The sequence below is a fragment of the Schistocerca gregaria genome, chromosome 6 (genome assembly GCF_023897955.1).
Source record: "Schistocerca gregaria isolate iqSchGreg1 chromosome 6, iqSchGreg1.2, whole genome shotgun sequence".
NCBI lineage: Eukaryota > Metazoa > Arthropoda > Insecta > Orthoptera > Acrididae > Schistocerca > Schistocerca gregaria.
This window is the reverse complement of record NC_064925.1, coordinates 250,294,416-250,311,097: the sequence shown is the minus strand read 5'-3', so window position 1 is coordinate 250,311,097 and position 16,682 is coordinate 250,294,416. Positions and strand designations below refer to the sequence as shown.

The window sequence follows — 16,682 nt, the reverse complement described above, 5'->3', positions numbered from 1 at the left end:
ACAATGTATTTACCTTCATAGTCATATATATATATATATATATATATATATATATATATCAGTTCATGACACCAATTCTTACAAATTTCAAAACTCCGCCATCTCTCTCCCCACGTCCACCACTGCTGGCGGCTCACCTCCAACTGCGCAACGCTACGCACTGTTAGCATCCAGCTGCCGCTGCCCAACAATACAATGGCGAGCATTACAACAATGCCAACCAGCCACAGACTGCACACTGCACAGCCAGTGATTTTCATACAGAGCGCTACGTGGCGGCGGCGTTACCAATAAAAAAACCTAAACAGCCTACTTACAGAGTACGAGGGGGGTGGAGATTCCTTCTGAAGAACACTTTGCGAGCTATCCCAGATATGCTCAATAATGTTCATGTCTGGTGAGTTTGTTGGCCAGCGGAAATGTTTAAACTCAGAATAGTGTTCCTGGAGCCATTCTGTAGCAATTCGGGACTTGTGGCGTGCCACATTGTCCTGCTGGAATTGCCCAAGTCCGTCGGAACGCACAATGGACATGAATGGATGCAGGTGATCAGACAGGATGCTTACGTACGTGTCACCTGTCAGAGTCGTATCAGGGGTCCCATATCACTCCAATTACGCACGCTCCACGCCATTGAAGAGCCTCCACCAGCTTGAACAGTCCCATGTTGACGTGCAGGGTTCATGGGTTCATGAGGTTGTCTCCATATACGTATACGTCTATCCGCCCAATAAAATTTGAAGCGTGACTTGTCTGACCATGCAACATGTTTCCAGTCATCTACTGTCTGATGGCAGTGATGACGGGCCAAGGCGAGGCGTATAGTTTTGTGTCGTGCAGTCATCAAGGGACACGAGTGGGCTTCGGCTCCGAAAGCCAATATCGATGATGTTTCATTGAATGGTTGGCACACTGACTCTTGTTGATAGCCCAGCATTGAAAGCTGCACAAATTGTTGAAGGGTTGCACTTCTGTCACGTTGAACGATCCTCTTCAGTCGTCGTTTGGCCCCTTTCTTGCAGGATGTTTTACTTAGCCGCAGCGATGTCGGAGGTTTGATGTTTTACCGAATCCCTACCATTCATGTTATACTCGTGAAATGGTCGTACAGGAAAATCTCCACTTCATCACTACATCAGAAACACTGTGTCCCGTCGCTCGTACGCCGACTGTAACACAACGTCCAAACTCAAATCTCAATAACCTCCATTGTAGCACCAGTAACCGATCTAACACTGCGTTAGACACTTGTCTTCTACAGGTGGTGCCGACCGCAGCGCAGTATTCTATCTGTTTAGGTATCTCTATATTTGAATATGCATGCCTATACCACTTTCTTTGGCCGTTCAGTGTACAGGCCACCATCATTAAGGGGTATGCCACAGGTGAAGACGTATTCTTTCCTCTCGTTCTTCTGATATCGAGAGATGTAAATGTAGGGTCTTGTACCGTGGAAAACAAGGGAGAGGAAGTTGTTTGGTGGCTGGTATAACTTTTTTACAACTTCACTCATGTATTGAAAGAGTTCTTTATTTACTTAAACAGATAGCTCCTACTTAACTTTAACAGGGACCATGCGTTGTGGTACGAGCTCTTCAATATTAGTCCACGTTAGCCTCACTGCTGGTGAAGTACAAGTCCCGCTATGCACGCTAACCTGGCCGCAGTGTACTGACAGATGCGAACTTCGAGTGCGAGTTAGTGCTCAAGTGACCGACCAGTTGAGCTAGTGACGCTGACTGAGCCTGAGGCCCTCCATTCAGTGGCGGTTATCTACACTCATGCGCATAATTTGAGGATGATGATGATACACGGTGAAACAACGCTCTCGTGGGCGGTTTGCGGGTTTAAATCACCTCGGGGTATGACCATGCGGTGCATTTGACCTGCAGTCGTAGCACGGTGGCGCTGGCAGCTGTCCAAATACGCATGGTGCATGTGAGAGTAAGGTGTAGCGAATAAGTGTGCAGACATTTTAAGACGTGCTGACTGTGACTGTGTGTTGAAAATGACTCAAAGAACACAACGATTCCAGCAGACAGGAAACGTGTCCAGGCGATACAGTACGGGATGTCCCCAGTGTACAACAGCACAAGAACACCGATATCTCATCAGTGCCCGCACACGGCCATGGAGTACTGCAGGTAGTCTTGCTCGCGATCTTAACGCAGCCACTGGAACAATTGTCTCCAGACACACAGCCTACAGGCGCCTGAACAGACATGGTTTATTCGCCCGGAGACTTGCAAGGTGCATTCCACTGACCCCTGGTCACAGGAGAGCCCGTAAACCCTAGTGTCAAGAACACACTACAAGGTCATTGGAACAGAGGTCCCAGGTTATGTTCACAGACGAGTCCAGGTATAGTCTGAACAGAGATTCTCGCCGGGTTTTCATTTGGTGTGGACCAGGAACCAGATACCAACCCCTTAATGTCCTTGAAAGGGACTGTGTGGAGGTCGTGGTTTGGTGACGTGGGGTGGGATTATGATTGGTGCACGTACACCCCTGCATGTCTTTGACAGAGGAACTGTGACAGGTCAGGTGTATCGGGACGTCATTTTGCACCAGTACGTCCGCCTTTTCAGGGGTGCAGTGGGTCCCACATTTCTCCTGATGGACGATAACGCACGGCCCCACCGAGCTGCCATCGTGGAGGAGTACCTTGAAACAGAAGATATCAGGCGAATGGAGTAGCCTGCCTGTTCTCCAGCCATAAACCCCATCGAGCACGTCTCAGATGCTCTCGGTCGATGTATCGCCGCACGTCTTCAAACCCCTGCGACACTTCAGGAGCTCTGACAGGCACTGGTGCAAGAATGGGAGGCTATACCCCAGCAGCTACTCGACCTGATCCAGGGTATGCCAACAGTTGTGCGGCCTGTGTACGTGTGTATGGTGATCATATCCCATATTGATGTCTGGGTACATGCACAGGAAGGAGTGGCGTTTTGCAGCACATGTGTTTCGGGACGGTATTCTCAACTTATCATCTATACCGTGGACTTACAGATCTGTGTCGTGTGTGTTCCCTATGTGCCTATGCTATTAGCGCCAGTTTTGTTTAGTACCACGTTGTGTGGCACCACATTCTGCAATTATCCTTAATTTATGAGCATGAGTGTAAATACTTGCAGGCGAGAGAGCGTTTGCAGCGTGGGCCTTGCGAGTCTGCCTTTGGTGTCTCTTCTTATAGGCGTACTTCATCCAGCGCCTACAATCGATCTTTCTTTTACATCTTTGGTGACAAGCGTGTTGGGAACAGCTTAAGCCAGCACATTCCTCCCTCCCACCTCCCCTCCCCCTAAATGCCGCACCGTTGTCGTGTAGAGAGGAAGCGAACGTGAACGTGGATGGAGGCAGGATGCTGGACGTTGAGATGAGTCAGGATCGTGACTGTAGAAGACAGCGTATTCCCAACCGTTCCTCGCCATTTGGCTTGCAAGGCAATAGGAACATCATGTGGAAAACTGCTGTCAAGGCACACGTCCAGGCCTGAGGGCGTCTCCTGGGGCGATGATGGCGACAGCGATGGTGGCCATGTCCATTGGGTCGGCGAGTGCGGTCAACGGGGCGACGGCGCATCGTCCATCCGCTCCTCCTGGGGTGCCCCGCTGGCAGAAGCGGGCGGTTGCGAAGGCCGCTCGGTCCCGTGAGGCCGTGAATCTGGGGGAAGAATAGCAGCAGAAAGGAAATTTTGCAGTCTGCGAGGACGTGTGTGTGTGTGTGTGTGTGTGTGTGTGTGTGTGTGTGTGTGTGTGTGTGTGTGTGTGTGTGCTGATTTGACTGAAATTAATGGAACATTGTCTTTAGATGCTAAAAATCTTGTTATTGAGCAGTCAGTGATTAGAGCCCTGTCGCTCAGCTTATGGAGAAACGAGGAAGGAATTGGCCTGTGCTTTCTCAAAGGAACCATCTTGGAATTTGTATATACAAGTTTACTGGGGCATTTAAATTCACATAATTTGCTATCAAATGTACAGTTTGGTTTTAGAAATGGTTTAACTGAAAAAGCTATACTCTCTTTTCTCTGTGCGGTTTTGGACGGATTAAATAAAAGGTTGCGAACGCTAGGTGTTTTCTTTGATTTAACGAAGGCTTTTGACTGTGTTCGACCACAAAATATCACTGCAGAAGTTATACCATTATGGAATAACGGGAGTAGGTTACAATTGGTTCGTTGCTGGGGCCACTGCTGTTTCTTACGTATATAAATGATATGCCTTCTAGTATTACAGGTGATCCAAAAATATTAGTTTGATTATGACACCAATTTGGTAGTGAAGGATCTTGTGTGTAATATTGAAACAGTATCAAATAATGTAGTTCATGAAATAAGTTCGTGGCTTGTGGAAAATAATTTGATGCTAAATCACAATGACTCAGTTTTTACAGTTTCTAATTCACAATTCAACAAGAACGGATATTTTGATCGGACAGAATGGACATATCATAAGCGAGACGGAACAGTTCAAGTTCCTAGGCGTTCGGATAGATAATAAGCTGTTGTGGAAAGCCCATGTTCAGGATCTTGTTCAGAAACTAAATGCTGCTTTGTTTACCATTAGAACAGTATCTGAAATAATTGACAGTTGAACACTAAAAGTAGTCTACTTCGCATATTTTCATACGCTTATGTCGTATGGTATTATTTTTTGGGGTAATTCTTCTGATTCAAAAAGGGTATTTTTGGCTCAAAAACTGGTTGTTCGAGCTATATGTGGTGTAAGTTCGAGAACCTCTTGTCGACCTCTATTCAATAGTCTGGGAATTCTGACACTGCCCTCACAGTATATGTTTTCTTTAATATCGTTTTTTGTTAGCAATATTAACCTATTCCCAAGAGTTAGCAGCTTTCACTCAGTTAATACTAGGCAGAAATCAAATCTGCATGTGGAATGCACTTCCTTGACTCTTGTGCAGAAAGGAGTGCAGTATTCTGCTGTATCCATTTTCAATAAGCTACCATAAGAACTCACAAATCTTAGCAGTAGCCCAAACACTTAAGTCTAAACTGAAGAGCTTCCTCATGGCTCACTCCGTCTATTCTATCGAGGAACTCCTGGAAGAGCTGAAAAATAAAACAAATTCAAGTGTTACATTGTTGATTTTCTTTATTTAAACTTACGACTTGTCGCCTGAATATGTTTCTCATATTTTATTTTACCTGTTTCTACTATCGTGTTATAATTTCATGTATTGACTCGTTCCATACTTCCCCTTAATTTGGTCCCACGGAACAATAAATAAATAAACAAATAAAAAAATTTGCTTGAAGTGATTTTAAGAAAGTTACGGAAAACATTAATCTGGATCGCCAGAAGTAGATTTGAACCGTCGCGTCGTCCTCCTGAATGTAAGTTCAGTGAGCTAATCACTGCTACACCTCGCTCAGTAGCAATGGTGAAGAGATGCATGTTGGGATATACTGGGAGAGGCACGAAGACAAAGAAACAGGACAGGGACTATGGGCAAAGAGTAATTCCTTTCTTCTTTGCCGACCGGGGTGTCCGGCGGTTCTAGGCGCTACAGTCTGGAACCGCGCGACCACTACGGTCGCAGGTTCGAATCCTGCTTCGGGCATGAGTGTGTGTGATGTTCTTAGGTTAGTTACGTTTAAGTAGTTCTACGTTCTAGGGGAATGATGACCTCAGAAGTTGTCCCATAGTGCTCAGAACCATTTGAACCTTTCTTCTTTTTTTCTTTTTCTTAACAATCTCCTTCCTTATATGGTCCGGCTCAGCATGAATTCATCTCCTGTGATCCTGTGCCAACCACTTTATCTCAGTGACGCACTAATAACAAACATCTTCAAACATTTGTTGGATGTATTCCTACCTCTGTCTTAGACTACAGCTTATGCCCTCTACGGCACCCTCAATTACCACGGAAGTTATTCATTGGTATCTTCACCCCGTCCCATCTAGGCTGTATTTACCAAATATTCTTTTCCTCGTCGCTTCTTTTGCAAATTCTCAGCATTATCCTGTAAGAGCACATCTCAAATGTATTGATTTCCTTCCTTTCTCCTGGAAGAAAGGATACGGCTGTGAATTACTTCAGTCATAAGCTAGGATTATTTCCAGAATGAATGAGTTAGTTGGTCAGTTACATCTTCCATTGACAGTTTGAACGGTTCTGTTCTCGAAGTGATGTGGAGTCAGTTTACGGGAACACAAGATACATGATTAGTGCTGAGGTGTAACACACCATTTTAGGGAAGATGACAGGTTACACTAACACATACTCAAAGGAAGGCCTCGACGCTTGTTGGTGACGTCACGTCAGGTAGGCACGGCGAACGCCAGGTCTGTTGCAGGCAGAAACGCCTAGGCGTGCTTATCACTATAAATCTCTTATTTTTGGACAAAATGTTTGGTATTCTTTTGGATTCTGCAGTTTTATTTAGATGAAAGATTTCCTTACTATCGTAAAGCTACAAGTGAAGATCATAGTTCTGTATTACTGAATCCTGTCGAAAGAAACGTAGATCTATACGAGAAGATGCTTTGCCCCTTTGCAAGCTTCGAAAATTTTACATTCAAGTAACTATATTTACTTGATCGATTTTGTTATCGAAACTTACCCCAACCCCCTTGCAATGAACTCGTTTCTTTTATTTATTATTTACATGCACATTAGAAAAGATAACCATTCACCCCTTGCAACTGAAAGGAGAAAGTTTATAAGACAAAATAATTTTATTTGATAAAGCAAGTATCTCTCTTTTGCCTCTTCTTCTGCCCCCCACCCTCTCCTCCAAAGTGTACAATCGCAAGATATTTCATTAACACTTTGTGCTCCTCACTCCATAGTCAACCAAGATACCTAAAGAAGAGCACCAATATGTTCACAGTTTCTTGTAAAAACAACCCAGTACAAACGTAACTTCCTCAGATTTACAAATAAGGTAAAGAAGCACGAATTCTGTTGCTGCTGGACCATGAAGTTGTTTTGTATGTCAGTCTTTAAAACAGGTGGAAATTTATGTTCAGGAGTACATTATTTGTTAAGAAATGTAATTAATTGATTGGAGAAATCTCCCAGAACAATGTATGTTGGTCAACTACCGCCAATAGTTTCACATTTTCCTGTGTTCAATAGGGAGACACCACCATTATGAGTATGCCTGCAACACACCTGGCTTTCGCGGTGCCTAGTTGACATGACGTCACGAACAAGCGTCGAGGCCTTCCTTTGAGTCGGTGTTGGTTACACTCTCGTTACTTCTAAATGATGAAAGATGACTGTAACGCCGGCCGCTGTGTCCGAGCGGTTCTAGGCGCTTCAGTCCGGAACCGCGCTGCTGTTACAGTCGCAGATTCGAATCCTGCCTCGGGCATGTATGTGTGTGATGTTCTTAGGTTAGTTAGGTTTAAGTAGTTCTAAGTCTAGGGGACTGATGACCTCAGATGTTAAGTCCCATAGTGCTTAGAGCCATTTAACCATGATTGTATCGTTTAATAAACACTCTTATTGGTAGTTGATGACAGAGTATCGTCGGACAAATGGTTTATTATTATGAGTAGGTAATGCAAAGGACATGGGCGCAGCACATCTGCAAGACGGCACGAAGAGTTTACCATGTCCACCTGCTGTGGGCCGCCTCGGAGGTCTGTTAGGCCATAGAAGAACGGTGCTCCCAGTAACAATGGTGACGTCATAGAAGAAGAACAAATGAAGTTGTAAAACTGTCATTCTATCTTACATTTTCAGCCACTTCGCTTGTCAGAATGTTGTTGTGGAAGATATTTCGTCTAAATAGTGGTCATACGACTGTAATATAAATACCGAGGTCGTGAAGTCGATGTATAAAGAAGCTTAAACACACTGGTCTCGAAAGAAGAAGTATTTTGGGCCAATACGTAAAAACTGAATTATTCCAGCCTTCTTTTAGCGTCTACCACTGAAGACAATGCAAAGGAGAAGAGCTCCGCTAGCAGAAAAGAAGTACGGTTATCCGAATCTTAATGGCCGGTCCAGATAGTCATTAATTTCATGTAATAGGCGACCAAGAACAATATATTATCAACGAGACGGAGTATACCTAAATAAACATCTGCGTGCTAACATTTATGCAGACTTTTTCTTAGTTTATTGCAGGCTATCAATTTTTAAATAGAAATTCGTCCGTGGAACAGAGTTTGTCCACGAGAATTGGTTTTAGGTTAGATTCAAAACTTACCTTTGCTACCTGTCAGTCAATTTACGGTATTGGGCAAATGAAAAACCTTTTTGTTGCAGCATATTGGACTCCTCTCCGAGTCACTGACAGCTTTAATAGTGGTAATGAAGGAGTTGTAGCTCTGGATATTACTATTCTTTTCAAATTGTGATTATTATTTACGACGAATTTCATTAGCGAATGTACGTATTGTGATGGTGCACTTAAAATGCGTAACTCCTTGTAGAGGTACCTAGATGCCGGCTACGGTGAACACCACATATTGTTATTACTGCTTGCTTTTGTGCAATCAGTTCGTTCTTTCTAAGTGATGAGTAGGGCCTGGATTTTAATAGTCTCAAAACAACGAAATATGCAAGCATTTATGTCCTAAAAGTAATATAAATACGTCCTTAAAAACAAAATATGACTTTATATAAGCTTATTTAAAAACGTTCTTACTTATTTTTTATATGCAATGTATTACAAAATTCCCTTCTAAGCAAATTAAGAGTGCCGTACGTACTTCTTGCAGTGTCTCCCAAACTGCGAGGGACGTACAGTAAGCAATGCAGCCCTTTTTTTCTAAAAGCAAGTTGGTTTATCAAGGATTTCAGTACATCATATTATTTCCCACTCTTCTGGCCGTAAAACCCTATTTTTCAACATAATCTCCCTTCAGTGCATTGGCCTTACACCACCTTTCAGCGAGGGCCTGAATGCCCACATGGTACCACTCTACTGATCGACGTCGGAGCTAACGTCTTACTGTATCAATAACATCCCCATCATCCAAGTACTACTTAGCGCACGGTGTATCAGTCACTGGGCGAAGAAGATGGTAGGTGCGGGATCTGGGAAGGCTGACGAAAGAGGAAGTAGAGTCCAATGAAGTTTTGTAAGCACTTCCAACAGAGACGTCTAGTTGAGCAGCGAAGTGTCTGTGATCCGTCAATCATCTCTACTGAGAGTGTCCGCACGTTCCAACATTGCAGGAGTCACAGCTGCGTGCGGCCGGCGGGCACGCTAGAGATCGGACAGGTTTGCGTGAACTTGGTGCGATGATGACAGACATCTCGCACATCGTCTCACCATGCTTTTGTTCACTACATGGTCTCCGTAGACATTCTGCAGGTACCTACGAATATCTGCGATATTCTGGTTTTCCGCTAAAAGGAACTCAATGATGGATCTCTTCTTGGAATGCACTTTCGTTACAGACACCATTCTGAAGGCGACGTATAACTCTGGCACCTATCGGAACTTCATAAAACCATTGGGGCTGAAGCAGTAATTTTTCATGATGTCTCTCAACAAATTCTTCATTTTTTCAACCGAAACTGGCATTACTAACTCAAGGCTGCCTCGTAACTAGCACTTTTAAATATCTGCTTGCGTCTTAAAAGTACAGTGAAGACAATGAAACGGATCGAAATAATAAAACCATGGTTTTACTACAGTACCCCACTTGTTTAGAGTATTCCAAATTACTGAACTTGTTATGTAACAGGTCATGTCAATCTTTATTTTCTTGGAATTGCCCTCGACCAGCAGCTGCATTTTCGTAAACGTACGGTTCTCGCTGAGGATAGCTCCCCTCCACATCACAGGCGTGGAGCTTATATGAAAGAGCGTGGTCGCTGTAGTGCAGCTTTAGTTCCTTGTTTCCAGATGTGTGAAATGTGAATTGCTACTCATAAAAGAAAAATTATTACTTGATTAACTTGCTCTTTGACTTTGACAATTATGATACAGGTACTGGATTTAAACTCTTTTGATTCTTTTTCCTACATGCATACTCTTCAATTTTTTGTACCTGCCTAATACAAAAAACTGTGAATAAATTTGACTATGGATGAATATCTTTTCTTTGTGGTTGCTGAAAGGAGAGAACGGGTTAGGCACATGACGAGTTGGCTGTCGGAGTTTTCCGGGTCTCCGGTTCTCAGAGAACGCCAGGCAAAGTCGGAGAAAACTGCTACAACTCGTGATGATGACTCCGTCCCTCTTGGCCACAAAAATACAGTCGCCATAAGATTTTCTGGAAACACTTTCAGAATGAGCAGGTTGAACAACAGTGTTCGCTTAGGGAACGTCTGTAACACACAAGCTGACGGCGAAGTATTGTGCGTCCTCCGGACCGAGATAGTAACAGATTCGCCCAGTATTGTTAATTTGCGAAGAAATCACTATATACTGTACTGACAAACACACAAATGGTTTTATGAAGGTCCGGGGATCCAACACAGAATAAAAGTTCGTAAACGATATTTACCTTCTTTTTCACAAATAAAATTTTTTATTCTTGATTTCGGTTACAAGTTGACCTCTGCCCTTCAAATTACTCCTATATGCAAACTTATCTGACCTCAGAAGAGCACAATATCCAATACGCATTTCTTATCTCCAACAAATACAAGAAAAACGTGATGCTGTTTTTATCACAGCATAGAGCGTTGTCGTCTCTATTTCGGTAGCGCGTCATCGCTGGTACTCGCAGCCATAATATAACATACTACATTATGTAGGGACATTTCATGTGAGGCCGTGCAGAGTTTGCAAACGATAATTTGGTAATGATCTGTTTCTGAATTTCGATATGCCTTTCTTCATCGCTATCAAGGTAACGAACGGGTTTGGTAGCCTTATTTTCGTCGCTATCAAAGTAACGTAAGTTCGACTTAATTTGGTGTAGGAATTCTCAGCAGTTACAAGCCGAGAAACACATCGTATAAGAGCAGACTGAGGGGGACGGGCAGTCAAGGTCCATGTTCCTCGAGTTTCTGCACCTGTAGCGGAGCTTTCATATAGACTTTTTTGCCATGTGTAATTAATTTGTTTCTATCTGGGTAATTTCTCGCATCTCTTTTGCAAGTCTGTAGTGCTTGTGCACGGCAAGTGACGTACACCCTACTGGGTAGAGAATCTGAAGTCCATTAGCTGCCTAGTATCATAGAATGTAATCCACCTGATTAACGTTTCATAACTGGGATTTACAGTCATGTGAAATTTTTTGAGAGACGTACTGTCTACGCCAGTGACTGTTAAACTTTTTATTTCAACTATTCCAGTTTCTCCCTTAGGCCATTATCAAATGCAGATGTTTTGGCTTTAAGCCATGTGTACTTTATACAAGCTGACACATTTATATGTCGTTGTCATTTGCTGTTATATACATTCGTAGCGCTGCAAATGACGAAATATAAATGTGTCAGTTTGTATAAAGTAGAGATGGCTTAAAGCCAAAACATCTGCACTGACACATTTATATGTCGTCGTCATTTGCTGTTATATACATTCGTAGTGCTGCAAATGACGACATATAAATGTGTCAGTGCAGATGTTTTGGCTTTAAGACATCTCTACTTTATACAAACTGACACATTTATATATCGTCATTGGCAGCGCTACGAATGTATATAACAGCAAATGACAACGACATATAAATGTGTCAGCTTGTATAAAGTACACATGGCTTAAAGCCAAAACATCTGCATTTGATAATGGCCTAAGGGAGAAACTGCAATAGTGGAAATAATAAGTTTAACAGTCACTGGCGTAAACATGATTTCTTTCAAGTAATTCACTTGAGTTGCCAATAATTTCTTATTCATTGCACGACCGGTTTCTAAAGCCTAAAACTTCATCTTTAGAGGCCAATAAAAAATTACAGAAACATAAATGCGTGGCAGTCGAACCAGTCACTCCTGAGGGATCACACGATGCGTTTGGCGGCAGCAATGAGCATCAACCATGTCAGTGCTGGAGTGCTGGTTACTCTTCGATTTTTACTGTGCCAGTTAATACATATCGACAAGACAAATATAGTACTAGATTAATCTGGAACAGCTCTAACAAATGGATACGTAATATCTCGCTTTAAAAATAATTTTGTTTGTATTGGGAAACAAAAGGACACTTTCCGTCGACACTAGGCGTTACACGAAAGACGTGAAGAGCACCATTTGTTCGGGCTCATTCCAGCTATACAATACAAACACGAAAATGCAAATATCTGCTGATACACCAGATAAAATGACCCCGACGTTTCTTAGGAGTGACACCCCGTATCTACAGAATAGGAGTGGACCCATAGCTGAATCCTGCGGGACTCCCTTTGTGATTTCTCCTCGTCACTAAAATTTTCTACCTTTCCAACATTGTCTGACTTATTTCTTGTGTAGGCTTGAACCACTTTTGTGTAGAGTCATCAATTCTATAAATGTTAAGTTTTTCTAATAGTGTGACAAGATCTGATCAGTCCTGTACTTTTGAAATACTTGGAAAATACCAGCTGACGATATTTTATTCCTTAAGACTTTTAATACTTGGCGGTGAATGTGTAGAAAGCATTTTCAGTGAGTAACCATATTGGAATCCAAACTGTTATTCGCTAAGTATATAGTGTCTACCTCAAAGTGAGACTACTCTTGAGTCCATTAGCTTTGCGAATGTTTTGGAAAACGATGTCATTAGGGAAAATGGATAATAACAACTGCACATTTTAATCTGACTGGAAAAGTTCCCTGTGCCAGTTCTTCATTTATGTTGCCAAGCATATTTCTTATTAAGTTAAAGAACTCTCCAGAATTCTGTTTCAGTTTCCATCAGCACCACATGAGCCTTTTTCTTTTATAATTCTATTAATTCCATTGAGGCAGTTTGGTGCTACTTGCGGCTGCTTCAAGTTTTGTGGAATGACATTTTAAATACATTCTCCTGCTACTTCAACTAGGCCATTCACTCTGCAGGGATATGTGCCCTGGTTTAAACTTTCTGGAAAATTTGTATGCTGGACTAAGACATGGAAACGGAACCTCGGCTTTTGTGAACATTCCAGGTAAAAGGGAGGGCTCACTGGTGGAATGCACCAGAACGTTTCACAATATTTACTGGAATAGAATTTGCATTTACTATGTTTTTGTGTCACAATATTGTCTGCGGAAGGCTTATGAGGAAACTAATAGTTAAGGTGATGTTCCAAACAAGCAAGCTGACTCTGGCTAAGTTTTCAAAATTTATGTTACTGTATTTATTATAGAAGGGTTACTGGACAAAGAAAATACAGGTACATCCGGGGTTTCAAAAGACGGCTGCATGGAAACTCTAAGACATGTAGAAAAATGACAGTGGATTATGTATCTCTCCAAGTTTCGATATGTAACACACGGTACAGCGACATTAATGCCATCACCGCCTACGTATGACGATAACGTGCAATAACCACTCACAGACTGTAGGTGGGAGAACTAGCAATGGAGAGTATCTACAACGTGTCGGGATATTAGTGTAGTCGTTATCGTAATGCGGAAATAGAGCGATTTATCAACATGATCAAGCAGAAGTCTTTCTGAAGCGACTAGTTTGTAAGCGGGTCGCTTGCCGCCGAGGTCGCACTACCCAAAACCGGCAAATTTTGGAAATTTGGGGTCAGTTCCTATGGGACCAAACTGCTGAAGTCATCGGTCCCTAGGCTTACACACTACTTAATCTAACTTAACCTAACTTACGCTAAAGACAACACACACACCCGTGCCCGTGGAATAACTCCAACTTCCGACGGGGGGAGCCGTGCGTACCGTGGCAAGGCGCCTAAGACAGCACGGATACCATGCGCGGCCCAAAACCGGCACCGAGGCAATTGTGGAGCAGTACTGGCCATAGTAGACAGGTGTGAACGACGCATCGGTGATATTTACGGACGAATAGATGTGCAACAGTTGAGCAACTGACAGCCCAGAAGAGCCAAGGGGGTAGCAACAGTTTGTCTTCTACGACCATTCAGCGAACGCTGCAGCCTGTGGGCCTCTACAGGCGGGGTGCGGTTCATGCATCCACGTTGACTGCTGTTCATCGGCGGCGAAGGGTGGACTTCGCACATCTTTACTACAACTGGACGTCCACTGGGCGGCAACAGATGGCTTTTTCAGATGTATCGCGTTTTACGCTGCACATAAGGCCCTGCAGCAATCGTCGCGGAGGTTCAATCCGGAGGAGGGGTGTTGTTGTCTGGGGAATGTTTTCGTGGTATTCCCAGAGTGAACTCGTCTTTCCGGGAGGTGCAGTACATCAGCAAAAGTCTACATACACTACTGGCCATTAAAATTTCTGCACCAAGAAGAAATACAGATGATAAACGGGTATTCATTGGACAAATATATTATACTAGAACTGACAAGTGATTACATTTTCACGCAATTTGGGTGCATAGATCCTGAGAAATCAGTATCCAGAACAACCACCCCAGGCCGTAACAACGGCCTTGATACTCCTGGGCATTGAGCCAAACAGAGCTTGGATGTCGCGTACAGGTACAGCTGCCCATGCAGCTTCAACGCGATACAACAGTTCATCAAGAGCAGTGACTGGCGTATTGTGACGATCCAGTTGCTCGGCCACCATTTACCAGATGTTTTCAGTTGGTGAAAGATCTGGAGAATGTGCTGGCCAGGGCAGCAGTCGAACATATTCTGTATCCAGAAAGGCCCTACAAGACCTGCAACATGCGGTCGTGAATTACCCTGCTGAAATGTAGGGTTTCGCAGAGATCGAATGAAGGGTAGAGCCACGGGTCGTTAACGTCCATTGTTCAAAGTGCCGTCAATGCGAACAAGAGGTGACCCAGACGAGTAACGAATCGCACCCTTACCATCAAGCAGGGTGATACGCCAGTACGGCGATGACGAATTCACGCTTCCAATGTGCGTTCACCGCGATGTCTCCAAACACGGATGCGACCATCATGATGCCGTGAACAGAACCTGGATTCATCCGAAAAAATGACGTTTTGCCATTCGTTCACCCAGGTTCGTCGTTGAGTACACCATCGCAGCCGCTCATGTCTGTGATGCAACGTGAAGGGTAACCGCACGCACGGTCTCCGAGATGATAGTCCAACTGTTCGTGCAGGTGGTTGTTGTCTTGGAAACGTCCCCATTGGTTGACTCAGGGGTCGAGACGTGGCTGCACGATCCGTTACAGCCATGCGGATAAGATGCCTGTTTTCTAGACTGCTAGTGATACGAGGCCGCTGGGATCCAGCACGGCGTTCCGTATTACCCTCCTGAACCCACTGATTCCATATTCTGCTAACAGCCATTGGATCTCGACAAACGCGAGGAGCAATGTCGCGATGCGGTAAACCGCAATCGCGATAGGCTACAATCCGACCTCTATCAAAGTCGGAAACGTGATGGTACTCCTTTCTCCTCCTTACACGAGGCATCACAACAACGTTTCACCAGGCAAAGCCGGTCAACTGCTGTTTATGTATGAAAAATCGGTTGGAAACTTTCCTCATGTCAGCACTTTGTAGTGTCGCCACCGGCGCCAACCTTGTGTGAATGCTATGAAAAGCTAATCATTTGCATATCGCAGCATCTTCTTCCTATCGGTTAAATTTCGCGTCTGTAGCACGTCATCTTCGTGGTGTAGCAATTTTAATGGCCAGTAGTGTATATCCTTGTGGTCCATGATCACCCGTAGCTGGAGTTTTTTATTCCTCGGCACGAAGGCACCTACCAGCAGGACAATGCGAAGCGTCATACAGCTCTAAGTGCACGTGGATGATTCTAAGAACACTAGTATGAGTTTACCGTACTCCCCCGGTCAACAAACGCCCTGTCATTAAACTCAGCAGAGAATCTCGTAGGCTCCCTCTATCAGGCTATTCGCGCCATGGATCCTCAACCGAGAAACCTAGTGCAGCTGAGCAAGTTACTGGAGTTAGCAAGGCCCCACATCCCTGTTGGTACTTCTAGAAACGCACTGACTCTCTTCCTGCATGTCTCGCAGCGTTGTGTGCTGTAAAAGTTGGTTATTTTTTGACAGGTGCTCACATTGGTGTGAGTGGATAGTGCAATCTGTCATAAGGTGCATCACCAGGCACATGTAGATAAATCATACTTGTGCGCGCCAGCACATAAGCAATCCAATAAAAAGATTTCTGAATCTGAAGCTGGCTGCTAATGTTGCGCTTACCTTGACTTCACTGAATTACACTCACGTGGCATCCTGGCCGTAATTACGTCAGCCGTGTCACGGACGGTGATCATATTAATGTGAACTAAATACTTGGAGAGACGCTCTAGCATTGACAATTTTTTTTTCCCACTGGCTTCCGAAACACTGGGGGATAGGAGTAAATATTCGGTTGTTGTTGTTGTAGTCTGCAGTCCAGAGACTGGTTTGATACAGCTCTCTATGCAACTCTATCCTGTGCAAGCTACTTCATGTCCCAGTACCTACTGCAACATATCCTTCTAGATCTGCTTAGTGTATTCTTCACTTGATCTCCCTCTGATATTTTGACCCTTCATGCTGCCCTCCAATACTAAATTGGTCATCCCTTGATGCCTTAGAATATGTTCTACCAACCGATCCCTTCTTCTAGTCCAGTTGTGCCACAAATTTCTCTTCTCCCCAATCCTATTCAATACTTCCTCATTAGTTATGTGATCTACCCACCTATTCTTCAGCATTCTTCTGTAGCACCACATTTCGAAAGCTTCTATTCTCT

General features: G+C 43.8%; 1 protein-coding gene across 1 annotated transcript in view; it reads right to left on the bottom strand.

Annotated features, from left to right (window-relative positions):
• Window positions 1–3,143: 3,143 nt before the first annotated feature.
• The window catches only part of LOC126278417 (uncharacterized), a 144,968-nt gene continuing 131,429 nt past the window's right edge, over window positions 3,144–16,682 (bottom strand). The window contains exon 3 of the mRNA XM_049978527.1: window positions 3,144–3,666. Within this exon, the coding sequence (XP_049834484.1) occupies window positions 3,385–3,666 (282 nt within the window). The 3' untranslated portion in view covers window positions 3,144–3,384. The remainder of the gene's footprint in view (window positions 3,667–16,682) is intronic.